This window comes from Phocoena sinus, chromosome 10, assembly GCF_008692025.1.
Source record: "Phocoena sinus isolate mPhoSin1 chromosome 10, mPhoSin1.pri, whole genome shotgun sequence".
Lineage (NCBI taxonomy): Eukaryota > Metazoa > Chordata > Mammalia > Artiodactyla > Phocoenidae > Phocoena > Phocoena sinus.
Genome location: NC_045772.1, coordinates 74,923,237 through 74,949,908, shown reverse-complemented (window position 1 = coordinate 74,949,908; position 26,672 = coordinate 74,923,237). Strand labels below are relative to the sequence as shown.

Below are 26,672 nucleotides of genomic sequence, written 5' to 3'. Positions count from 1 at the left end.
GCTGAGAGAGTTCAGCACCACCAAACCAGCTTTACAACAAATGCTAAAGGAACTTCTCTAGACAAGAAACACAAGAGAAGGAAAAGACCTATAATAACGAACCCAAAACAATATAGAAAATGGGAATAGGAACATACATATCGATAATTACCTTAAATGTAAATGGATTAAATGCTCCCACCAAAAGATACAGATTGGCTGAATGGATACAAAAACAAGACCCTTATATATGCTGTCTACAAGAGACCCACTTCAGACCTAGAGACACATACAGACTGAAAGTAAGGGGATGGAAAAAGATATTCCATGCAAATGGAAACCAAAAGAAAGCTGGAGTAGCAATTCTCATATCAGACAAAATAGACTTTAAAATAAGGACTATTAAAAGAGACAAAGAAGGACACTACATAATGATCAAGGGATCGATGCAAGAAGAAGATATAACAATTGTAAATATTTATGCACCCAACATAGGAGCACCTCAATACATAAGGTAACTACTAACAGCCATAAAAGGGGAGATCGACAGTAACACATTCATAGTAGGGGACTTTAACACCCCACTTTCACCCATGGACAGATCATCCAAAATGAAAATAAATAAGGAAACACAAGCTTTAAATGATACATTAAACAAGATGGACTTAATTGATATTTATAGGACACTCCATCCAAAAACAACAGAATACACATTTTTCTCAAGTGCTCATGGAACATTCTCCAGGATAGATCATATCTTGGGTCACAAATCAAGCCTTGGTAAATTTAAGAAAATTGAAATTGTATCACGTATCTTTTCTGACCACAACGCCATGAGACTAGATATCAATTACAGGAAAAGATCTGTAAAAAATACAAACACATGGAGGCTAAACAATACACTACTTAATAATGAAGTGATCACTGAAGAAATCAAAGAGGAAATAAAAAAATACCTAGAAACAAATGACAATGGAGACACAACGACCCAAAACCTATGGGATGCAGCAAAAGCAGTTCTAAGGGGGAAGTTTATAGCAATACAAGCCCACCTTAAGAAGCAGGAAACATCTCGAATAAACAACCTAACCTTGCACCTCAAGCAATTAAAGAAAGAAGAACAAAAAACCCCAAAGCTAGCAGAAGGGAAGAAATCATAAAAATCAGATCAGAAATAAATGAAAAAGAAATGAAGGAAACGATAGCAAAGATCAATAAAACTAAAAGCTGGTTCTTTGAGAAGATAAACAAAATAGATAAACCACTAGCCAGACTCATCAAGAAAAAAAGGGAGAAGACTCAAATCAATAGAATTAGAAATGAGAAAGGAGAAGTAACAACTGAAACTGCAGAAATAAAATAAAACATGAGAGATTACTACAAGCAACTCTATGCCAATAAAATGGACAATCTGGAAGAAATGGACAAATTCTTAGAAATGCACAACGTGCCAAGACTGAATCAGGAAGAAATAGAAAATATGAACAGACCAATCACAAGCACTGAAATTGAAAGTGTGATTAAAAATCTTCCAACAAACAAAAGCCCAGGACCAGATGGCTTCACAGGTGAATTCTATCAAACATTTAGAGAAGAGCTAACACCTATCCTTCTCGAACTCTTCCAAAATATAGCAGAGGGATGAACACTCCCAAATTCCTTCTACGAGGCCACCATCACCTTGATACCAAAACCAGACAAGGATGTCACGAAGAAAGAAACCTACATGCCAATATCACTGATGAACATAGATGCAAAAATCCTCAACAAAATACTAGCAAACAATCCAACAGCACATTAAAAGAATCATACACCATGATCAAGTGGGGTTTATTCCAGGAATGCAAGGATTCTTCAATATATGCAAATCTATCAATGTGATAAACCATATTAACATATTGAAGGAGAAAAACCATATGATCATCTCAGTAGATGCAGAAAAAGCTTTCGACAAAATTCAACACCGATTTATGATAAAAACCCTGCAGAAAGTAGGCATAGAGGGAACTTTCCTCAACATAATAAAGGCCATATATGACAAGCCCACAGCAAACATCATCCTCAATGGTGAAAAACTGAAAGCATTTCCACTAAGATCAGGAAAAAGACAAGGTTGCCCACTCTCACCACTCTTATTCAACAAAGTTTTGGAAGTTTTAGCCACAGCAATCAGAGAAGAAAAGGAAATAAAGGGAATCCAAATTGGAAAAGAAGAAGTAAAGCTGTCAGTGTTTGCAGATGACATGATACTATACATAGAGAATCCTAAAGATGCTACCAGAAAACTACTAGAGCTAATCAATGAATTTGGTAAAGTAGCAGGATACAAAATTAATGCACAGAAATCTCTGGCATTCCTATATACTAATGATGAAAAATCTGAAAGTGAAATCAAGAAAACACTCCCATTTACCATTGCAACAAAAAGAATAAAATATCTAGGAATAAACCTACCTAAGTAGACGAAAGACCTGTATGCAGAAAATTATAAGACACTGATGAAAGAAATTAAAGATGATACAAATAGATGGAGAGATATACCATATTCTTGGATGGGAAGAGTCAACATTGTGAAAATGACTCTACTACCCAAAGCAATCTACAGATTCAATGCAATCCCTATCAAACTACCACTGGCATTTTTCACAGAACTAGAACAAAAAATTTCGCAATTTGTATGGAAACACAAAAGACCCCGAATAGCCAAAGCAATCTTGAGAACGAAAAAAGGAGCTGGAGGAATCAGGCTCCCTGACTTCAGACTATACTACAAAGCTACAGTAATCAAGACAGTATGGTACTGGCACAAAAACAGAAAGATAGATCAATGGAACAGGATAGAAAGCCCAGAGATAAACACACGCACATATGGACACCTTATCTTTGATAAAGGTGGCAGGAATGTACAGTGGAGAAAGGACAGCCTCTTCAATAAATGGTGCTGGGAAAACTGGACAGGTACATGTAAAAGTATGAGATTAGATCACTCCCTAACACCATACACAAAAATAAACTCGAAATGGATTAAAGACCTAAATGTAAGGCCAGAAACTATCAAACTCTTAGAGGAAAACGTAGGCAGAACACCTTATGACATAAATCACAGCAAGATCCCTTCTGACCCACCTCCTAGAGTAATGGAAATAAAAACAAAAATAAACAAATGGGACCTAATGAAACTTCAAAGCTTTTGCACAGCAAAGGAAACCATAATCAAGTCCAAAAGACAACCCTCAGAATGGGAGAAAATATTTGCAGATGAAGCAACTGACAAAGGATTAATCTCCAAAATTTACAAGCAGCTCATGCAGCTCAATAACAAAAAAACAAACAACCCAATCCAAAAATGGGCAGAATACCTAAATAGACATTTCTGCAAAGAAGATATACAGAATGCCAACAAACACATGAAAGAATGCTCAACATCATTAATCATTAGAGAAATGCAAATCAAAACTACAATGAGATATCATCTCACACCAGTCAGAATGGCCATCATCAAAAAATCTAGAAACAATAAATGCTGGAGAGGATGTGGAGAAAAGGGAACACTCTTGCACTGCTGGTGGGAATGTGAATTGGTTCAGCCACTATGGAGAACAGTATGGAGGTTCCTTTAAAAACTACAAATAGAATTACCATATGACCCAGCAATCCCACTACTGGGCATATACCCTGAGAAAACCATAATTCAAAAAGAGTCATGTACCAAAATGTTCATTGCAGCTCTATTTACAATAGCCCGGAGATGGAAACAATCTAAGTGCCCATCATCAGATGAATGGATGGAGAAGATGTGGCACATATACACAATGGAATATTACTCAGCCTTAAAAAGAAATGAAATTGAGCTATTTGTGATGAGATGGATGGACCTAGAGTCTGTCATGCAGAGTGAAGTAAGTCAGAAAGAAAAAGACAAATACCGTATGCTAACACATATATATGGAATTTAAGGGGAAAAAAATGTCATGAAGAACCTAGGGGTAAGACAGGAATAAAGACGCAGACCTACTGGAGAACAGGCTTGAGGATATGGGGAGGGGGAAGGGTGAGTTTTGACAGGGCGAGAGAGAGTCATGGACATATACACACTAACAAATGTAGTAAGGTAGATAGCTAGGGGGAAGCAGCCGCAATGCACAGGGATATTAGCTCGGTGCTTTGTGACAGCCTGGAGGGGTGGGATGGGGAGAGAGGGAGGGAGACGCAAGAGGCAAGACGTATGGGAACATATGTATATGTATAGCTGATTCAGTTTGTTATAAAGCAGAAACTAACACACACCATTGTAAAGCAATTATACCCCAATAAAGATGTTTAAAAAAAAAAAAAAAAAGAAAGAAATGTGGCTTCAATAAACTTGGCCAGATTATTTGCATAAGTATAATTGAACATATAAGATGTTTTAAAATTGGCTTTGCTGGAAATTTTATAAGGAATTTCAGATTTAATTTTTAAAAGGCCTCCCAAGGCCAGAAGGCCACAGCAAGGACTTGCCATCAGATCCCACCTGTGATATCTAAAGATTTAGGTGAGTTCCTCTCTTCTCTAGGTCCAAAAGTATCTTTAGATTCTTGCACCTGTTAGGAGTCTGCTTTCTGGTAACCTGAAAGTTTCCAATTTCTCTTCCAATTAGGTAGAGAGAAAAGTTACATATTTCAATTCTGCTTACCAAATTGCTGTATGTCATAATTAGCTTCAGGGAGAAGTTTTCCTTACATCTGGAAAACACAGATTAAAAGCCAGTAATATTTCAAACTGAAAAAAGAAGCACATAAAATTTATAAACAAATTCATCAGTTCACTCAGTCCTATGTAACTAATACTTGAACTTTTGTTAACAGTTGTATGAAGCCACCAAGGTGTCCATTAGAATTCTTTAATTTCTTACCCAGTTTAGTGGTATGACCTGAAATTTATCAGAAACCTGTACTTGTCAAAAAGTTCTATCTATAAATCTTCTTGAAGATAAAGCATTTTTTCAAAGGCATTGGAGTAAAACAATAACTGTCTATGAATGACAAAAGACTTAAAATGATTTAAAAGGTAAAGAAAGTTTACAACCTGTGAAAAAAGCAAATCAATATTCTAGGAAAACTTTGTCCTCTTAACAGAGAGAAAACCCAATTCAGGTTTTGTACCACTTTACATTTAATGTTGAAATTAATTTGCTCAAATTTATTTTAATCTTAGTCCTGACCACACATAGAATTCCTCTCTAAAGATTTTTTTTTCTCACAAATCTTCGACAACATTCTATATCCATATTAATTTGTCCCTTATTTTCTTTCCTATTTAGAAATAACTTGCTTTAGGACAAAATTACCTTCTTTATGCTTAACAAAATGCATTTCTATTTCTTATACCTTCTTTTTTTCTTGAATACAAAAATATTTTGCTTATTAGCTTAGTAGTTTTAATTACATATATTAGTTAGATGACATAACTTCTAGTGACAACTAAGAAGTAAGCAATTATGACTTGTCTCTTACATTATCATTCTGTAGATTGGCAAACTTATAAATACTACTTACAATTTCTAAAAAGCATGTGCTTTCTTAAAGAAAATGGCTTGATGTGGCACCAAACATATTTATTAATAGTCCTAATATCTCTAGTTTCCCTGTAAAAGGAAGCCTATGTTCAGTAATTAATGTTCCCTATCTTATTTTATTTGGGAATGAACTAGATATTTAATAAACTGCCATCATTTAACGTAATTTAACAAAACTCTAAAGTTTCAAGTTACCAAATATCTGGAGAGCCTATTTTTTAAGTAGACATTCCTAAAACATAATTATTCCTAAAGAGTTTACCTAAAAGCCGTATCTCAACTACATTTAATTTGTTTATAAAATTTTTATCATTCCAAGTTATTTTTCTTGCTGACAAATTTTACAACTTCTTATTTGACTTCTAGTAAACCTAGGTACAATTAAAGTATTATAGTTAATGCTGACGACTTTAAAGACATGTCTGTATTAATTAAACCAACAAACTTAAACTAACTTTCAAACCAAATGATAATTTAATACTATATATTTCCCAGATCATTTGAACCTGAAATTCATTTGGGTTAGTTTCTTTCATATTTCTGGGAATTTATATAAACACTTGATTTTTTTTTAAGTCAATTAAATAGAATTCATTTACAAATTAATTTTGGTAATACCATCCACAGGTTGAGATATATCATATCTATAAAGTACACACAGATATATAGACAGACACAACTAGAGATCTCATAGCTTCATTTTTAAAACTTAGTCATGAATCAGGTATTACAATACAGAACTCACTAGTTTATAAATAACAGAATAAGCTAAGGGTAAAAAGGTCTCTTTTCCCTTTTTTTCTCTCAGTCTCAGGAATTGGAGATGGTCTAGATAAGAGTAAAATAAGCTCCTGAAAGTCCTGATAGAACACTTACATCTCAAAGACACATGGAGATAAAAGCAAGCTCCTCCTAGAAGGACCTTTTGGATCAGAATTATGAAAACATTTTTTATCAAGCCAGCTTTCTCTAACCTAAGTGTATATGCAATAAAAGATCCCTATCTCAGCTAATTTCAGGAGAATATTTCCTTTAATTCCCAAGTAAATACTTATAAGTATAATTTTTGTACATACAAAAATGGGCTTGGGTGTTAGTTGGAGGGTGGCTTTCCCATGCCCCTCACTTAGAAAAGACATTAAGCCAGCCTCCCACCTAATCACCCAGTCCAGACCTCTCAGTGCCTTTCAACTGAGCAAATCCCAGTGTCTTTCAACTAGGCTTCCCCCAGTATCTTTCAACTGTGGGGGTCAGGTACCTGTTATACACTGCCAAATAAAACTCAGAATCATCACCAATAATCAGGAAATACAAGAACCACGAGAGGCTTAATAAAATTCTTCTGGACTCATGAGTAGGCAGATGGGCATAAGGGGCCCTGCTGTTACCAAGGCTCCAGATCCTCGTAGAGTTCAGGTGAAGGAGAATAGTCTGTTCTGGGTCCGTTCATGGTTGCCAGAAATGTCAGTCAACTGAAATAAAAACACACAAAATGAGAGCTGTGAGTTTCAATTTTATTTGAGGACTTACTGAAAACTAATAGCCCAGGAGACAGACTCTCAGATAGCTCTGTGGAATTGCTCTGAAGAGGTGAGGGGGAAGGTCAGCATATATGTGATTTTGGAGAAGAAGTATGTGTAATCAAGCACACATCTCCATAGAAGGCTACTGCTGTCACAAAGCACAGATATCTTAGTTCATGCTTTTAATGCTTTTCTAAGTATGGGAAGATGCAAGAAATTGGTTCATAAAATTTTCTTCTGAAAACATCTAACTATCTGAAGGCCTGTTCTGCCAGTTTTCCCAGAGCACAGAGTGCCTCATTCCTGATCTCCACTCTGAATTTCTTTCAGGGTGTGTTCAAGGTCAACAACTGCAGTGGCTATTGACTTAATTCTTGTAGAACCAGATGGTCAGTGACATTTTTTAGTTGGCATTATAATCTGTGAAACAAATGCTGCCTGACACTTGTTTTATAGATAATTTTTTACTGAATACAGCCATGCTTTTTTCTTTAAGTATTGTCTGTGGCTGCTCTCACACTACAATGGCAGAGTTTAGTTACAAAAGAGACCATATGTACCACAACACTGAAAATAGTTACTATCTGGATCTTCAAAAAATGTCCGTCTGTCAACCTCTGCCTTATACTCATGGAAGACATTCAGAAAAAAAAGGACAACTAATAGTGAAACTAAGAACAACCAGGTTGGAAAACTAATATCCTTCCACAAAAATTCTCAGATTTCCAGAGCTTCTTGTTTATCTCAGTGGCACTGAATGTAAACTGATTACAAAGTTGCACAAGCAATTGGCACAAACACATTTGTGATAGTTGAACATTTTACATTATGGAAAAAGCGTAATATTTAATAACAATGTTATGTTTTATATAAGATTGAGAAATAATATGTTTATGAATATGTTAAGCTGAAGCAAAATATTTTGATCAACCATTTAGCATGTTAATTATCTTTAATTCAACTATTTGAGTTTGGCCAATTAGCCAAAGTGACTATCTGGCTATGAAGTGGCTATCTGGGAGACAGGCACGTATGCTCATAAAGGATTATGCATAGACCTATACACTTAAAAGGAGTGAATTTCATTGTGCATAAATTATATCTCAATAAACCTGATTTATTTTCAAAAAAAGATTCTATATTTGCATAGATTTTTAGATTGTAGTAATTAACATTAAATCTTATAAAACAGTTCATTGATTGCCAGTATTATTGTTGTTAAATTAAGTGAATAGTTGGGACTGACATAACTGGTCCCATGGCATTAGAAGTCCAGAATAATGATCCATTAAAAAACAAATCCTGCCTAAAAGCTGGTTACAAGGATTGCCCATTGTATTGTAAGAATAGCACCATATCTGCTTGCGAATCAGACATGCATGAAAGTGCTGGCCAGGATACCAAATGGCAGAGAGAAGGAACTCCTTCAATCTGCAAACAGATTTTATGGCTGCTTCTGCCTCATTAGAGCTAGTAGATGTCCATTTTCTGAGAAATTTGGTCAGAGCTTGCTTTCACTGCAATGAACCATCTGATGATGAGTTTGCAGAGGTGGAGAACTAGAACTCTCACCAGCCTCTCCCTACAATTGCAGAGTACCTATATACATGACAAAAAAATTCTGCTACTTACCGAAAAGCCAAATTAGTTTAGGCTAGGTTTATAAATAACCTTTTACTCACAGAGCACTAAATTATCAGAAATAAAAGAAAGGGAAATTTTTAGACTGAGAGTTGAACATTATATTAAATGATGTTGGACAGATGGAAACAGTGTATTTAGCTATCTATTACATTAAATTTCTTGATTTGCCAGGTTGAAAACAAGTCACCTTATGTATCTTCTGGACATAGCACAAAATTTTTGTTTTTTTAAATTTTTGAGTTAAATAATCATTTGTCAAAATGTAATAGAGTGTTTCTCAAACTACATATGATAAAAATCCATTTTTAAAAGAATCCCAATCCATCATGAATTGATAATTTTATAAAACACAATAAAAATGAAAAACTAGAAAAGTGAAATGAAAGAAAAAAAGACATATGTCTTCTTTTTCAGTACTCCACAGACATACAATTACTTTGTGACACCACTAAAAAATTTCTAAATATTTATTTCTATTTCTGTACTTATCTGGTCATAATCCAGTTGTATGGGGATCCAGGCAGGCATCAGTTGATAGACCACATTTTTAAGTACAAAGAGTTTTTCAATATAAAATAAATTCAAACGCTTATAAATATTCCTTAAAAATGGGCACTATCCTTACCAACCTGATTCCTGTTCCTCTGATTTAACCATCTTCCACTCTTCAAGCTGCTCCTTTTGACATTTAGCTCTATAAACTGAAATAAAATGCTTATATTACTACTTCTTGATTTTTCAATATTAGACATTCTCAGTTGACTTGATACTATGAAATACGAGGATATAGTTTACTTGCATCCTTCACTTATATATTCTTCCCACATCCTCCAAGTAGAGGTCTACCAGAATTTTTGTTTAAATGTATGGAACTGTTTAAAAGCAAGACTCTGACTGACGTACTGAAAAGAGGATAACAACAAATATCAAAAACTAAAAGCGGGGCTTCCCTGGTGGCACAGTGGTTGAGAGTCCGCCTGCCGATGCGGGGGACACGGATTCGTGCCCCGGTCCGGGAAGATCCCCTATGCCGCGGAGCGGCTGGGCCCATGAGCCATGGCTGCTGAGCCTGCGCGTCCAGAGCCTGTGCTCCGCAACGGGAGAGGCCACAACAGTGAGAGGCCCGCATAACACAAAAAAAAAAAAAAAAAAAAAAAACTAAAAGCGTAATGAACTACTTTATACAGTAAAAATGCCAATTCTTTCCCCAAAATAGCTGAATAGATTCAATACAATACTAATTAAAACAGCAGCTGGTTTTTAAAAATATTTATTTGTTTGTTTGTTTGTTTTTCACTGCGTTGGGTCTTCATTGTTGCGCATGGGCTACTCTTCCTTGCAGTGCACGGGCTTCTCATTGCGGTGGTTTCTCTTGTTGCAGAGCACGGGTTCTAGGCACGTGGGTTTCAGTTGTTGTGGCACGTGGGCTCAGTAGCTGTGGCTCGTGAGGTCTAGAGCACAGGCTCAGTAGTTGTGGTGCACAGGCTTAGCGGCTCTGCAGCATGTGGGATCTTTCTGGATCAGGGCTCTAACCCGTGTCCCCTGCATTGGCAGGTGGATTCTTAACCACTGCACCACGAGGGAAGTCCCCAGCAACTGGCTTTTTGTGGGAATTAATAAAATATAAATGGATATGTAATATCCAAGAGTATTCAAGATACTCTCAAAAAAGAAGAACATAGTGGGAAAAAATGCTCTACCAGTTACTAAGATATATTTTAAAGATGTAGTAAAATAGTGTAATATTATAATGACAGACAAATACAGCAATGGAATAGAGAGTTTAGAAAGAGACACATGCAAATATGGACCTTTCTTTTCTTCATTTGACATAAGTGTCACTGTAGAGAAGTGGCAATAAAATGGCATTTTATTTTTATTTATTTATTACCATCTTTATTGAAGTATAATTGCTTTACAATGTTGTGTTAGTTTCTGCTGTATAACAAAGTGAATCAGCTATATGTATATATATATCCCCATATCTCCTCCCTCTCACGTCTCCCTCCCACCCTCCCTATCCCATCCCTCTAGGTGGTCACAAAACACCGAACTGATCTCCCAGTGCTATGTGGCTGCTTCCCACTAGCTATCTATTTTATATAAAATGGCCTTTTAAAATGTTGCTAAGACAATTTTTTATTTTTATGGAAACCAACTAGGTTAGCATCTTGCATAATGCACTAGAATCCATTATAGGTGGATTGTAGATCTAAGTTTGAAGGGCAAATAATTGAGATTCTATAAAATATTATAGAAGACCTGACCTCAGAATATATGGAAACTGCATAAATGGAAATTACTATAAAGGAAAAGACTGCTAAATCTGAATACATAAATTTAGTAGTTTTGGGACTTCCCTGGTGGTACAGTGGTTAAGACTCCATGCTCTCAATGCAGGGAGCCAAAGTTTGATCCCTGGTCAGGGAACTAGATCCCACATGCCACAACTAAGGGTTCTCATGCCACAACTAAGACCTGGTGCAACCAAATAAATAAAGTACTTTTTTTTAATTTAGTAGTTTTCACTATTTTTATAAGCAGAGAAAAAAGTCACAGAGAGTGAGAAAAGACATTTTCAAGCCATACAAACAACAAAAGGTTCACTATAAATAAAAAATTAAAAAACACACAACTTAGAAAAATGGACAATTGACGAGTAAATCTTCATAAATAAGAATACTCAGATGACCAATAAACATATGAAAACATACTCACTTTCATTAGTCATTAGGGAAATGCAAATTTAAACTGCAATGAGATACCATTACATATGCATCACTTGGTAAAATTTTTAAAATACCAAGTTTTGACAAGACTATGAAATAAGAAAAGCTCTTAAATACTGCTTAAAGAAGTATAAATTGGTATGACTACTTTAGAAAACACTTTTTCAGTATTTAAACTATAAAATATGCAGATTTATGAACCAGCAATTACAATCCTAGTAGAGGTCTGCTTTTACCTTGTGCTAAGTATTGGACCATGGGTGTCAAAGGTTTTCTCTCAATATTCCTGCTCTACCCTCAACTTTCAGCAGTCTTTGCAAACCTGCACTTCAGAGGCTTCTCTCTCCATGCCTTTGTCCCATTGCAGCAGCAGACTGCTTTGTCATTCAGTGCTAGTCTCATGGGGGACGTGAGGAGGTAAGTTCAGTATTCCCGATCCATCTTCAGTGTTAAGCAGGCCCTGTATAGCCTTATGGGTGAGCTTTCACATTGTTTCTGTTCCTCCATGTTATGGTAGCCTTGAACTTGTGGTAGCCCTCGAGGGAAGGAGAGTTTCCTGCCTCTCCCCTAGTGGCAACAGACCTCTTCTTTGAATTAGTGCAGGATATTGGTCCCAAAGTCCTTCTTCCCCCTCCATCAGTAACAAGTTTTTCCTTTTCTCCCTTTCCCAGAAGCAATGGAGCTTTGCCTGGGTTCTGGAATGCAAACATCTCCTCACCTTCCCCCTGAGGACTAAGGCTTTCACTTCACTCAATTGAAGCGTCCAGGAAAGTGTGTGATTTTTTTTGTTTGTCCCCAAGTGGCAGCCAATCAACCTCTGCACACATGCATTTCTGTCAAGCTCTCTCCAGTCTCTCACATGCCCCCAATACTTCTTGCATGATCATATGATTATTGTAAGATATCTTCAAAACAAAAATAATAGTAATGAATTAGTATTGAAAATAATGAACTTTAAAAACTACAAACACAGCCATCCTGAGTGACAGTTTTGTTAGGCGTATATTTGAGTGCTAATCAATAAAGAGGGCTAAAACATTACTGGAATCAATTTAGGAAAGGTAACAAATTGGTCCTGATTTTGCTGAAGTTGTCAGCACCCTCTAGTGGAAAGAAGAACCCTTGAAAAACCACTTCCTTATTGAAATAGGCTTACCTCAAATATGTTTGCACAGATGCATTATCAGTCATCAAAATGTGGCAGTTACAGAAACTAAAATTTTGAGACAGTAATAAACAATGTAGTATTTCATTTTAATGTATTAAATAATTATAAATCCTTTCATATAGTTTGTTATCTCATTCAGAAAAGCAATACAAAACAAAACAAGAACCCAAAAAGAAAACAAAAACAAAAACAAAAAAAAACCCTGAAAGCAGAACTGGAACCACAGAACAGGAACTACCCCTACCTACAATATCTTTGCTTTTCCTAGTAAAAATGAATTAAATGAGCATTTCTGTATTTAAATTTTCTTAATGAAATTTCAGATTTGTCTGTTCTCACTAAATTAATATTATGCAAATAATTGAGGAATAATATATTGAACATATGCCAAACTACCAATTGGTGCAGGGCATCAAATGGTCAGCATAAGGTAGCCCTCATGCCTTTCTCTCACTCTAATCTAAAACCAATAAGCAAAGTGAAACCCTCTTCAATATTTCACATTAACTTGGATGAGCATCTCTTCAATAACGACATTTGTATCATAAATCTCAGTCCAAACTCTGAAATTTTAAAATGAGTAAAATCATATTATTATGTTTATTAAAAGTTTAATATTGGACTTCCCTAGTGGCACAGTGGTTGAGGGTCCGCCTGCCGATGCATGGGGCACGGGTTCGTGCCCCGGTCCGGGAAGATCCTATATGCCGCGGAGCGGCTAGGCCCGTGAGCCATGGCCGCTGAGCCTGCGCGTCCAGAGCCTGTGCTCCATAGCGGGAGAGGCCACAACGGTGAGAGGCCCGCGTACCACAAAAAAAAAAAAAAAAAAAAAGTTTAATATTAAAAATTAAGTGAATGTCTTCCTTTCTAACTTTTCACTTTGGTTGATTTAATGGTACTGCAATTTTATTGATATAATAACCCAATTCCTTTAATAATTAATTTATGATGACCTTAAATTATATATAGTTTATGGGCAAAGGCCTTTGTGAAATTTCTTTTCCTTGGAATGTTTCTTATTTAACTGGCATCAAAAGCAATAGGACAATTGTTCCAGCTACTCATTTTTTCACAAGAGACAGTTCCTCTTCACATAGAGATTTTTAAAAATAAAAACTACATGTTTCTGAGTATGAATATATATGATAGAAAAATATTAAATTGTAAATATTTAAATTTCTTCACTCCAACTGCCGAGGAGTAAGGAGTCTCTATGTTGCTTGGCAATGAACATTGTGTTTTTCATAGGGGGAATCCTAGATGTGAAGAATTGGAGAGGCCAAAATTTTCTCCATGAGAAAAAAGGATGAAAAAATACAAAGAAAAAATCCTAGAGAGGGGATGATGCAGTATGGATGGACAGAAAAGCAAGGACAATGTAGAGGAGAGGACTGCAGTGTTCTCAAACTTTAATGTGCATCAAGTTCACCTGGGAATTTAAGCGAATCATAAATTGATTATTAAATTAATATTAAAACACAGATTGCCAGGCTCCACTCCCCAGAGCTTCTGTTTAAGTAGTCTAAGACAGGGCTTAATAATTTGCACTTCTAACAGGTTCCCAGGTGATGCTATGCTGCTGGTCCAGAGACCACACTTTAAGAACCAGTATTATAAGGAATATTTAGGAAGTTTTGCTTTGGGTTGTGTGGTATAACTTTCCAGATGATGACTCAACCCTGTTTGTCTGAGACCAAAGGATTTCCTGTAACTTGCAAAGTTAAAACTGGGAAGTCTCCAGCAAGCCAGGAAGATTGGTCACCTTACAGCTTATCTTCAAGATATTTTCAGTAAAGAGCTAAAATATTGGCTAAAGCTTTAGTACCAAAATTTTGTGTTGTGTTTTCTTTTTAATTAATTGATGAATTAATTGATGAATTTTAAACATTATTTAAAATTGGAATGTTGAGATTGACCTCAAGGATACTTGCATTTTGGAGGTTACCATCTATGATTTGGGCCCAAGGTACAGCTATAGCTAGAACAAATTCGCACCAAAAAGTGAGTAAACCATCACTGTGACTATCAAGTGGTCAGTATTTTAGTTCAGTAAAAAGTGGAAAAGTACTATCCTTCTCAATAAGAAGAAGAATAGTACCTGGACTATCACTTCAAAGTGATAGTACTTACACAAATTTTTCAGTTATTAGAATTACAACATTTGGGGAAACTCACTGTTAGGGAATTTTCATGGCAGTAATAAATGCAAAATCTTAATAGCTTAAACCAACAAAGATTTATTTCTTGTACACACTACCTATCCTTAGAACTCCAAAAGAAATTGCCCGTTTTGCCATAACTTGTTATATCATAATTCAAGGCAAGGACAAAATAAAAAGTTTAATTGAGGATCTATGATGATAGGACCACACATTCTAATGATGACTCTTTTTCACAAAATAAAGACATATGGAAAATGGAGAACATAAGGTGAATGTTAATGGTGATCAGTTTTAAAATGTAGATCTACTAAAACATAACTTACTTCATTAAAATCCCTAGAAATGGCTATGTTAATGTGAGGTCTTGATTTAGTGGCAGACCTTGGAAAAGCAATAATAGGTTATGAGAGATGTCATAATCCCGAAGTAGACAAGTGACAACAACTTCATCAATTTGCAGACAGTAAAAGTGATTCACCAACAAACTAGTGGAGTATTCTATGAAGACCTCTATTGGGCCTTTAGTGTTTCTTAGCATTCTTAAGTAATATGTTTTTCACTGATGATTATTATGTGAAAATTATTATTTAGAGGTGTGAGATAGTACCCTGGAACCTAGTTTTTCACAAAGCTCCTCAGCAGATTTTGATGCAATTAGTCTTCACTATGGAAATTTTTTAAAAAAATGAAACCTGTATTTTTCACTTGGTGAATGGAAACACAAAGGAATAGAATGTAAATAAAAGGTTAATGGGACTAATGAAACATTCAGTTCAGTATAAATTGAAGATTATTTTAAGCCATAAGTCTATGATGTTATTTTATTACTTTTGGTCTGATGTTCTAATTTCATGGCTCTGCCACTAACTTCCTACATGATTTCAGGTAAACCACTTATTTTAACTTCAGCTTCTGTAAAATGAAGACAAGTAAATTATTAATGAAACTAACACTTCTAAAACCCCTTATTTCCTTAAAACTTTCCAATTATCTTAAAAGGATGTGTGGGATCAGATATTTAATGTAAGATCTTGGTGGCAATCAGTACAGAGAGAAACACATGGCATGAATGGCTGGCCTTGTTCTACTACCTTCAAAGAATGTCCACTGTTTCAGGGGAAGGTCAGTAGTCTTTCAGGTATTGACGGGGAATCAGGACATGCTAGTCCAAAATGTGGCACTTTGGCATATTGAATATTTCAAGTGTAAGGAATTTGAGAAATAGATGTGCAGGAAGGACTATCTGACCTTCCAATGAAGCAGATAATAAAACCTAGGAAGGACATTCTTACCTTCCCCTGAAGTAGGTCATAAAACTCTCACATGAGAGGTGACCTTCCTATACTCAGAAGAAAGAAGCATCGTTATTTCTGAAGACGAAGGTGAAACTGCAGAAATGCACCTCGGGGGGCTCTGAGGAAATCCAGTTCTTTATGTCTCAGCACAGAAAGAGGCAAAGTGATAAATAAGAAGTGATTTATTAGAATAGGATTCTTGTGAGGCTTACAAGTGGGCAGGGGAGAGGGTGCCATGCCCCAAGAACTTAGTGAACTACAATTTTGTAATCAAAGGAAAAGTGAGGTGGGGGAAAAGACCACCTTCTTTCTCATTCTTGAGTAGGCGTCACGCTTCTATCATCAGTTCCTTCTCCACGTCAGGTGGGGGAGTTTTCTTGTCCCTACATGGTCAAGCCAGGACTGTCCTGGCACAATGGAAATGAACAAAAAGGCAGTAACATACACTAAAAATGGTAAATCATCTCAGGTTTCAGTATAATGTCACCCTTTCCTTATATTTTTGTTTTTAGTTTGCCCGGAGGAGCATGTACTAGGAATCATTAACTTACTGAACTCACTGGGCAGAATATTAGTATAATGCCACCATTGTTTTATTATTTGGGGGCATGTCTCATGCTTCTGTTGCATGGTTTTTTTGCTAAGCAAGCTTGCTTGGTTTTGTGGTTAAGCAAACCTGCTTTCTCGAGTGAACATTAACTTACAGGGGTATCCCATACTTTTTTCTCTACTTACGATCCCCTAGTGGGATTAACTATTTAATCACCCACTTTGTCCCTTTACTCTGTCCCTATCAAAGGGACCCAGAGGAATCTGAATGAGCTGGCATTGCTGTTTCCTTCAGCTTAATACACTTACCTCATATTTTTTGCCCTATCATATCCTTCCATGATTTTCTGCTCTCCATCAAGTCTAGCACAAAAATGTTCAGGTTTAAACTATTCCTTGAAACCTTCACTTCTTTATGAAGGCTCCCATATCACATAAAACATATTAAATAAATTTGTATGCTTTTTTCTTCTCAATCTGTCTTTTGTTACAGATGTCCCAGTTGAGAACTTAGAAGAGTGTAAGCAGCTTTTGGCAGGAAGGAGCTCTCTGCAGGAGCCCCCTTTTGTCTTGACACTAACTATAAAGCAGGCACCGCCATGTTTTACTCATCTCTGGCCCTAGCACACCTTTCAAATCTTTTGATCACACAATACCTTGCTAAGATGTTGGTTCTTTCCATAGATCAAAGAAGTGGAAATGAAGAATAAGTAATTAACAGATGACCAGCTCTCTTCCCTAGCTTCCCCTTTAGTAAACTCGTGAATTAACTGTGTGAACAAGATAGCATTTAAAGAAAAATCACAAGAAGTCGACAAGCCTGCACCTTAACCTGCACACAGCGGGGGATGGTGATGATTCTGACACCCTATCTCAATGATAAATGAGTTTACTTCCTTTTTTCCCTCTAAAAACTTTAATGGCCAAGCAGAATCTTTGGAGATTCTTTTGGGGGGACACTGAGTCCACCATCTCCCCAGACTGCCACCATTCTGATTAAAAACAGCTTTTCTTTCTACCAGCGTTTGTCTTCTCTCAAGTATTGATTTGGGGTCTGCAAGCAGCCAGACCTGAGTTCAGTAACAAGAGTAGAGGAAAAAGATATTTTTCTGCCCCTACAGTATGTATATCACAATTGAGAAAATCATGGGTTCTGGAGTCAGTTACTTGTAGATCATATCAACCTCTTGAAGCCTAGATCATCTGAACATGATTTCAAATAGAGTAAGTACAGCATGGACTAAATAATAAAATGGGAGAGAAGAGGGGAAACAAAACGATGTATCACAGTAGGATCCTGACATGATTTTATTCCAGTGGTTTATACATGTTCTTATTCCACCACATATTCACTTCATACCCCTCTTATTAATAAGGAAATTGCAGAGACTGAATAGAGAGGCAGTCAGCTTAATTTGAGAAAGTTGCTTAAATTGGAGAGTGTGAATTAACTTTGACCCAGAGAAAGAGTTGAACTGAAAACCCTGAGGTTTGCAACTCTAAAAATACCCTGACTCATTTTTTATTTATTCCCACCAAAGACAACAGTGACTGAGGTTGTCCAAGAGATCATTTTTCTACAAAACATTGCCTGCTAGCACAAGGTAAAATTACAAAACATAATTTATCTCCAGCATTCTTCAAATACTTTCTCTCACCTCCAGCCTCCAACCCCCAATATTGGAATTGTGGGAAGTCAACGCAAACTATAAAAGTCTTCGAATTTAAGTGTCTAATATATGAAAGCCATTCTGGGGACTACAAACATAAATGATACATAGTGCCAACCATTAAGATGCTCATGCTTATTATTTAGTAGGAAAAACAGAACGCTGCAATAGAGATGTTAAGAACAATCAAACTTACAGGCACAGAGACGCCTTCCTTAACTAAAACACACCAATTTCTAAAATACTGCTTTCCTCAACTCCCGTAGAGTACTGTGATCTGCCTATCCGAATGCACTATGAGTGATGATGTAAATAAATCCTCGTTCAGAGTACCGACATTTTGAAAGAGCTCTCTTTTAATCTAAAAATGACTTAGTAAAGTTCATTCATCAGTAAAGGGTCTCTCTGGACCTTCAAGTTTTAATCTGAAACTTCCACAACCAACGCTCCCCCTCCCACCCTCCAAAGTTGATGAAATCAAATGCCTTGGAACTGAATGTTTTAGTAATTCAGATCACTTGAGAGAAAAAAATAACCTGGGCGGGGGAATGTGCAAATTTTTAGAGCTTGGAGATTGCAAACGTGTGGAAATGCCGCCACCTTCTGGTGAGAAATGGGAACAGCAGTAAAAAAGCCAACAAAGACCTTCAGGATAAGCAGCTGCTTTCATTTCAAAGCAACAAGCTGCGCAACTCCAGCGCCCACAGATCCCCCGAGGTCTGCCCCTTCCGGCTGCTCTGACCACTCAGTGCGCCCTGCGCAACGTGATTGACAGGGCAACGGTCCGGTGCGTTACCTAAACTCCTCGCTCGGTAAACAGTGACCCGACCCTTCCGGAAGCTCAGGGTCCGCTCTTCCCAGCATCCTTTGCCTTCCGGCTATGCTCAGTTCCCTCCGGCCAGTCCCTCCTTGCGCGCCCATTTCGAGCCCGAATGTCAAGCTTGACTTTGGGGACCTGAGAATCCCGCACATATTTTCCAGGACTAGATTCTTGGCTATGCGGGCAGGAATGGCGCAGCTGGAGGGTTACTATTTCTCGGCAGCCCTGAGCTGTACCTTTTTAGTGTCCTGCCTCCTTTTCTCTGCTTTCAGCCGGGCGCTGCGAGAGCCCTACATGGACGAGATCTTCCACCTGCCGCAGGCACAGCGCTACTGTGAGGGCCATTTCTCCCTCTCGCAGGTGGGATCCCCAACCTGTCTGCACCCTCAGACAGGCTAGAAAGGGAAGAGCTGGCCCCAGTTCTAATTTCTCCTACCTTTATCCTTAGCTCCCTCCACTCCAAACAGGAAAGGAACTGGGTAATCTTTTGTTCCTGTCTCTGAGATCTGTAAAATATTTGCTAAATGAATGAATAAACAGCAGGTCTGTCTCCTAGCAAGAAAAGCTCTGGGAGATTAACTAATGGGAAACTGAGTTACTGCCCCTCTTTTTGGCTAATGATGAAAGCTATCCTAGTTTTTCTTTGCCAGTCCCGGGATTAGAGGCATTGGATTGCTTCTAGGAAATGTCAGAAAATTTCACTTTAGCTCACCTGTCAAGCATCTCACTGTGTATTTTGGGAGTCGGATAGGAGGGGGAGGGGGGAATCTTCAGCTACTAAGAAGTGACAAGTTACATTCATTCCATCCTTGGTGTTTTTAGCAACCTTCTGTTAACTAGATAAACTGGCAACCAGTGAAGTGCCAGCATGTTTGAGTATATATTTGGCTACATAGTTGTGTAGATATGGGTACAAAAACAGACATATCCTTCTCTTCTGGTGAAGTCATTGTAGAGTAGTGGTTAGAAATATAAAGTCTATAGTTAGAGAAGACCTGATTTTAAATCTTGGCAGTTATTTACTAGTCATGTCGCTTGGAAATTTTCTGAGTTTCAGGTTACTCATCTGAAAATGACAGTAAAATTGTATCTACTATAGGGCTTGTTGCAGGATTATATACAGAGGATTTAGCACAATTCATGGCTCTCTACATTGTAGTTGTCATTATGGATCCTGTGTTTTAATCTCTTTAAACATTTTTTTCTCTAAATCCATCCGAGTTCCAGAGGATGATTCCAAGCTTTTTAAAACTGGGGCATTTGCAATTCAATCACCAAATTACAGGCCCTCCAAAGAGTATATCTTGGAAAATAGAAACTGAGTTTAAGTTGTTGTCTGCTGGTTGCTTGTACCTTAACAATCACAAAGCAGGTACAGGGACAAAACATAAGATAAACTTTTCTTTAGAGGAGGCATCTGATTTGCTCATTTAACTGTGACTTAGGATAACTTCCCAAAATGCCTGATTATTGGTAAAGATGACATCTCTGTGTCAGTCCTATCAGTATTACCTCTTGCTTTTGCTTCATTGTTGACCTTTTTTTTAAGTGGGACCCCATGATTACTACATTACCTGGCTTATACCTGCTGTCAGTTGGAGTGGTCAAACCTGCCAGTTGGATCTTCGGATGGTCAGAACACATTGTCTGCTCCATTGGAATGCTCAGATTTGTTAATCTTCTCTTCAGTGTTGGCAACTTCTATTTACTATATTTGCTTCTCCACAAGGTGCAACCCAGGCACAAGGTTTGTTTTCAAAATAATTTATTATATTTAAGTTTATGTACAGTCAATTCCACAATTATGGTGAATTTGTTTTATGAAATTTGGTGAAAAATGTATTTAACATTTAATATTTGTGTATCTTTTGTAAAGATAAAGCAAGTCCCCTACCCCCATTTTAGAAGATACTTGTGTTTAAATACTTGAATTACTCTTATTTATTTATAAAATCTATAAATTTACATGAATTAAACCAGTTCAGTAAATATCTCAGTATGCTAAGAACTGAGATTACAGAGGTAAATGACACAGTCTTTTTCTTATAAAACTTATATCTTCATTAGGGGAAACAGAGGTTACCAAGCAATTTTTTTTTTTTTTTTTTTTTTTTTTTTTTTGCGATACACAGGCCTCTCACTGTTGTGGCCTCTCCCGTTGCGGAGCACAGACTCCGGACACACAGGCTCAGCAGCCATGGCTCACGGGCCCAGCCGCTCCGCGGCATGTGGGATCTTCCCAGACCGGGGCACGAACCCGTGTCCCCTGCATCGGCAGGCGGACTCTCAACCACTGCGCCACCAGGGAAGCCCCCAAGCAGTTTTTTATGATTTAAGAATGCAGGCCTTGGAGGTGGATTACCTGGGTTTGAATTCTATCCACTTACTAATTGTGTTACTTTGCAGGTTACCCCTTAGTGACTCCTTGTTTTCGTCAGTTAAATGGGAAAAATATAGACTGTACCTCAAAGGACTGTTCTAAAGAGTAGAAGAGCTTAATAAATGGAAGATGCTTAGAATATTGCCTGGTATATAGTAAGGAATCAATAAATATTAATTATAATAGTTACTTTTAGCTTAAAGAGATGATTTCAATAGTGTAAATTATGAGAGAGCAATAGCTATAAAACGTTATGAGGATACAGAGAAGGAGCAGAGGAGCACTTGTTGCACCCTGACTGGGAGGGAGAGGTGTGGGTGGCATTGGATAAGGCTTCACAGAGAAGATGGTACCTGAGCTGAATCTTGATGACAGATAGGACTGTAGGGTGGGAATGAATCCTGACAGGATTAACAGCATAAGCAAAAGTAGAAAGGCATTAAACAACAAGATGCAGGGAATTGCTATTTGGAATTATAAGATTATAAAGTACAGGGACGTGAGGCTGCAGAAGTCTGTAGAGGAAGGTAGGGGAGAAGTCACGAATATATTTTTATGTCATGGAAAGCATTTTAAACTTAATCTAATAGGTGATGGACAGCCCTTAATTTTAATCAAGGTAATGGCATGGTCTGGCTTGGCGATTTAGATTAACTGGATGATAGAATTCAAGGAGATAAGAATACTTTCAAATTCTACCTGAGACTATCAGCCCAAAAGAAGATGTTTAAAACTTTAGACTAGGCCCACTATTTTCAGGAAGATCCCTGTAATTTCATCATAAAATAGTAAGATCATTGTGTATGGTGGTATAAATGTTATATACATATTTATATTCTCTCTAGTGCACAGTTTTGAAGGGATATCTTTAAAAGAAATTGGTGATGATGGCTAAGTGAATGCTTATGGAAGGCACGAAGATAAGCTCACTGAAATGGAACCACCTGCACTGTGTCCCATTTGTCTACGTGTTCCCCATAGAACTGAGGTCATTGTCTTGCACACAATAACTCCTTAACTATTTGTTGAATGATTCAAAGTATTGTAGGCTTTGACACACACATGTATTGTCTTACTGCTTTCCAAACTGCTAGGTGTAACTAAAAAGTATCAGAAAGTGCCCTTATAAATACATACTGTGTTTTTGCAAAGCCAGAAATAACATTAATGTTGAATAATTTTTTTAAATAAGAGTCAGGCAGTTTTTTGTTTTTTAGTTCATTAGCTCAGCAGAAACAGCATATTTGTTTTATTGTGAACTGTGTTTTCTCTTCTTGTAGGCTGCCTCAAGTATCCAGAGAATCTTGTCAACATTAACATTAGCAGTATTTCCCACACTCTATTTTTTTAACTTCCTTTATTATACAGAAGCAGGATCCATGTTTTTTACTCTTTTTGCCTACTTGATGTGTCTTTATGGAAATCATAAAACTTCAGCCTTGCTTGGATTTTGTGGCTTCATGTTTCGTCAAACAAATATCATCTGGGCTATCTTCTGCGCAGGAAACGTTGTTGCACAAAAGTTGACTGAAGCTTGGAAAACCGAGCTACAAAAGAAGAAAGAAGAGAAGCTTCCCTCTATTAAAGGACCATTTTCAGAATTCAGGAAAATTCTTCAGTTCCTTTTGGCTTATTCCATGTCCTTTAAGAACTTGAGTATGCTTTTCCTTTTGACTTGGCCCTACATCCTTCTAATGTTTCTGTTTTGTGCTTTTGTGGTAGTTAATGGTGGAATTGTTATTGGTGACCGGAGTAGTCATGAAGCCTGCCTACACTTTCCTCAGCTATTCTACTTTTTCTCTTTTACTCTCTTTTTTTCCTTTCCTCACCTACTGTCTCTTAAGAAAATCAGGTCTTTTCTTTGCTTAGTTTGGAAACGGAGAATTCAGTTTTTTGTGATTACTTTAGTCTCCATATTTTTAGTTTGGAAATTTACTTATGCTCATAAATACTTGCTAGCAGATAATAGACATTATACATTCTATGTGTGGAAAAGAGTTTTTCAAAGATATGAAATTGTGAAATATTTGTTAGTTCCAGTTTATATATTTGCCGGTTGGAGTATCGCTGACTCATTGAAATCAAAGTCGATATTCTGGAATTTAATGTTTTTCATATGCTTATTCACTGTTATAGTACCTCAGAAACTGCTAGAATTTCGTTACTTCATTTTACCCTATGTTATTTATAGGCTTAACATACCTCTGCCACCTACATCCAGACTTGTTTGTGAGCTGGGTTGCTATGCAGTTGTGAATTTCCTAACTTTTTATATCTTTCTGAATAAGACTTTTCAGTGGCCAAATAGTCAGGACATTCAGAGGTTTATGTGGTAATATCAGAAACATCTTGAACTCTAAAAATAGACTTATTATTTAGACTATTTCCATAATGAAAACTACGTAGAAATTTTTAAATTTCTTTTAGGCACCATGGTGATCCGCAGATCACATCAGATTTTTTGTGCTTTAAATATCAGAAATATGTATTTTAAATATATATGTGAAATATGTATATATATATATACATATATATATATATGTATATCTATCTATCTATGACCCAAGGAAGTTAAATGGTAAAGAACTGAGAAAAGTTTAAGACTTGCTCCATAAGCCTGAATAATGCTGGGAAAGTAAAATTATTCATAGCTATCTCATGATATTTCTTTGATACTGTTGGCCACTCAAAAAGCTTGGAAACTTTGGTATACAAGTTTATTTATTAATTCTCATCAGAAAAAGTAGCAAAGTCTTTGAAAAATATTTACAAATGATTAGGTAATATTATTGATTGAAAAGTGTTTAACATTTTAGTAAATATAATTTCAATCATAAGGTAAAATAGACTCATATAGATAGTAAATGTTATAAAATAGAGGCTCTTCTGTGTTTATCTAGGAATCAAGTTGTTGATTTTTATTAAAAATCTAGAAATGATGAAGTCCTTTCACCGTTCCTAATATGAAATATATCATGGGCAAAGATAAATTGTGTTGATAATAATACCTTTTAAAAGGGCTTTTCTGTCTGAAATACACTACTTTATCAGTTTCCTTTGGCTGCCGTAAAAAATTACCACAAGTTTGGTGGCTTAAAAAAATTTTCAGAACTCTGGAGGCTGGAAGCCTAAAATTAAGATGTCAGCAGTGTTAGTTGCTTTTGGAGGCTGTAAAAGAGAATCCATTCCATGCTTCTGTCCTACCTTCTGCAGTCCATGGTGTTCCTTGGTTTATAGATGTATCACTCCAGTATCTGCCTTTGTCTTCACATGGCCTTCCTCCCATCTTCCTTCTCTTACAAGGACAACGTCTGTGGATTTAGGGCCCACCCTAATCCAGGATAATTGCGTGTCCAGGTCTTTAACTTAATTATGTCTACAAAGGCTCTTTTTCCATATAAGGTCATAATTACAGGTTCCAAGTTGACCTATCTTTTTGTGGGGCACTTTTTAACCCACCAAAGTTACCAAAGGAGATTTTACAATAAATTTCATAAAACTTGTAGGAAATAAATTTTTGATGAGATATTTTAAATAAAATTGCATCTTTTCAGAGAGGTTAAAACCAAGTGACTTGCAGGGTCACATAATTATAAAACTAAAAGTAACTGGTATTTGATTCCATTATCCAAAAAACATTAGAATTTAAAGGAAGTTTAGAAATTATTTGATCTAGTCTTATTTTGTAGATTAGGGAATAAATGCTTGGGTAGGATTTGGGGGGATTAATTTTGGATTCTGTGTCTGCTATTTGGAGTACATTCATTGGGTTGTCATTCCCTTACAGAGAAGTATTATTTGGATATGCTAACATTGACATGTAAACTTGGAACTGTAACTAGAATTCATTTTTTAATCCAGTTTTACATTTGTAAACTTTTCAATAACTGTATGAACTGTCTTAAGTGTTGGATTATGCTTTCTCTCGGTTTTAAATAATGAGTGGATTTGGAAGGTACTGTTCATTTGCAAATATAAAATTATGCACAGGTAAAAATACAAGTGTAGTCTTGAGTAATAAATGCAAAGTCTTTGGTTTTACACACTCTTTGGGGCCAAGCTGTACTCTATTTAGTGCTTAGAAAGTAGATTGACTCTTTAGTTATAACAGTGACTGTAGGACAAATGTTTTTACCGAAACTTTTTTTAATTAGACAAGAAAGCACACTCAATTATTTTATAATGGAGATATGAAGTCAAAATTCTCCCCCAAATGTGCAATTTAGGAAAAACAAATTTCTTATCTGATGCCATTAGTGCAAGGCTTTTGTTTTTTAGGCATATTTCTGAGACAAAAAAAAACTTTTTCTCTCTAGTCTGGCAAGAAGGAGGAAACTATTCTACTCCATGTATTAAAGGAATCATTGTTCTAATTCATTTTTAAGTGTTGAGTCCCTGCCCTTTTAAGAGATCTTTTGGAATGCTGTGAATTAAAAGGTGCTCTACAGAGCTGCTTTTAGAAACATCCTGAAGTTATATGTGTTTTGAATATTTTTCAAGAGTTACCAAATAGATATGTTTGATATTATTTTTTTAAAAATTAGACTTAATGATTAGGAGGTAATTCTTAAAAAAGTATTGATAAGCTAGAGACCCTGTGGGGCCTTGCAGTTATTGTTATTAAAGTCTGTAAATAGGTTTTTGGGGTTTTTTTGTTTTTTGTTTTTTGCGGTACGCGGGCCTCTCACTGTTGTGGCCTCCCCCGTTGCGGAGCACAGGCACCGGACGCACAGGCTCAGCGGCCATGGCTCACGGGCCCAGCTGCTCCGCGGCATGTGGGATCTTCCCGGACCGGGGCATGAACCCGTGTTCCCTGCATCGCAGGCGAACTCTCAACCACTGCGCCACCAGGGAAGCCCTAAATGGGGTTATTTTAAAGAATATCTATCATAAAAAGATTTGGTCCGTAAGTTTTTTAGGCCCAGTAATATATCTTTTTGGACTTTTTCTACCTTGTATGAAATTCTGTAGATACAGAGTATTAGCTTTATATAGCATTAGGAAGGTTCCATTGTGTTGTGTTTCCTCACATTTATATTTTCTTTTAGTGGATACCTAGAAATCTTTTCTAATGCATCTATGTATGTAAATTATTTGGAAATATTGATACAGTCATTCCTCAGTTTAAGCATAGCATGTCATTTTGGCAAGAGAAATTATGTTAGCTTTCTGGTCTCTTCCTCCTTCTTCTTAGAG

General features: G+C 36.6%; 1 protein-coding gene across 2 annotated transcripts; it reads left to right on the top strand.

Annotated features, from left to right (window-relative positions):
* Positions 1 to 19,146: 19,146 nt before the first annotated feature.
* On the top strand, positions 19,147 to 25,517 carry LOC116760799 (dol-P-Glc:Glc(2)Man(9)GlcNAc(2)-PP-Dol alpha-1,2-glucosyltransferase). 2 transcript variants are annotated; one of them, XM_032646219.1, is made up of 3 exons: positions 19,147 to 19,456; positions 20,646 to 20,843; positions 22,757 to 25,517. In XM_032646219.1, the coding sequence occupies exons 1-3, from the start codon at positions 19,157 to 19,159 to the stop codon at positions 23,810 to 23,812; spliced, it is 1,554 nt and encodes a 517-aa protein (XP_032502110.1). In that variant the 5' UTR covers positions 19,147 to 19,156; the 3' UTR covers positions 23,813 to 25,517. The 2 variants fall into 2 exon arrangements, with proteins under 2 accessions (XP_032502110.1, XP_032502111.1); XM_032646220.1 differs by having other exon boundaries at positions 19,327 to 19,430.
* Positions 25,518 to 26,672: the final 1,155 nt, after the last annotated feature.

What these genes read in the sequence shown, in the direction of transcription:
- LOC116760799 (XM_032646219.1), top strand. Translation starts at nt 19,157, where the DNA reads ATGCTCAGTTCCCTCCGGCCAGTCCCTCCTTGCGCGCCCATTTCGAGC. An exon ending in GCCATTTCTCCCTCTCGCAG is followed by an intron (nt 19,457 to 20,645) that starts GTGGGATCCCCA and finishes CTTTTTTTTAAG; the next exon opens with TGGGACCCCATGATTACTAC. An exon ending in AGGTGCAACCCAGGCACAAG is followed by an intron (nt 20,844 to 22,756) that starts GTTTGTTTTCAA and finishes CTCTTCTTGTAG; the next exon opens with GCTGCCTCAAGTATCCAGAG.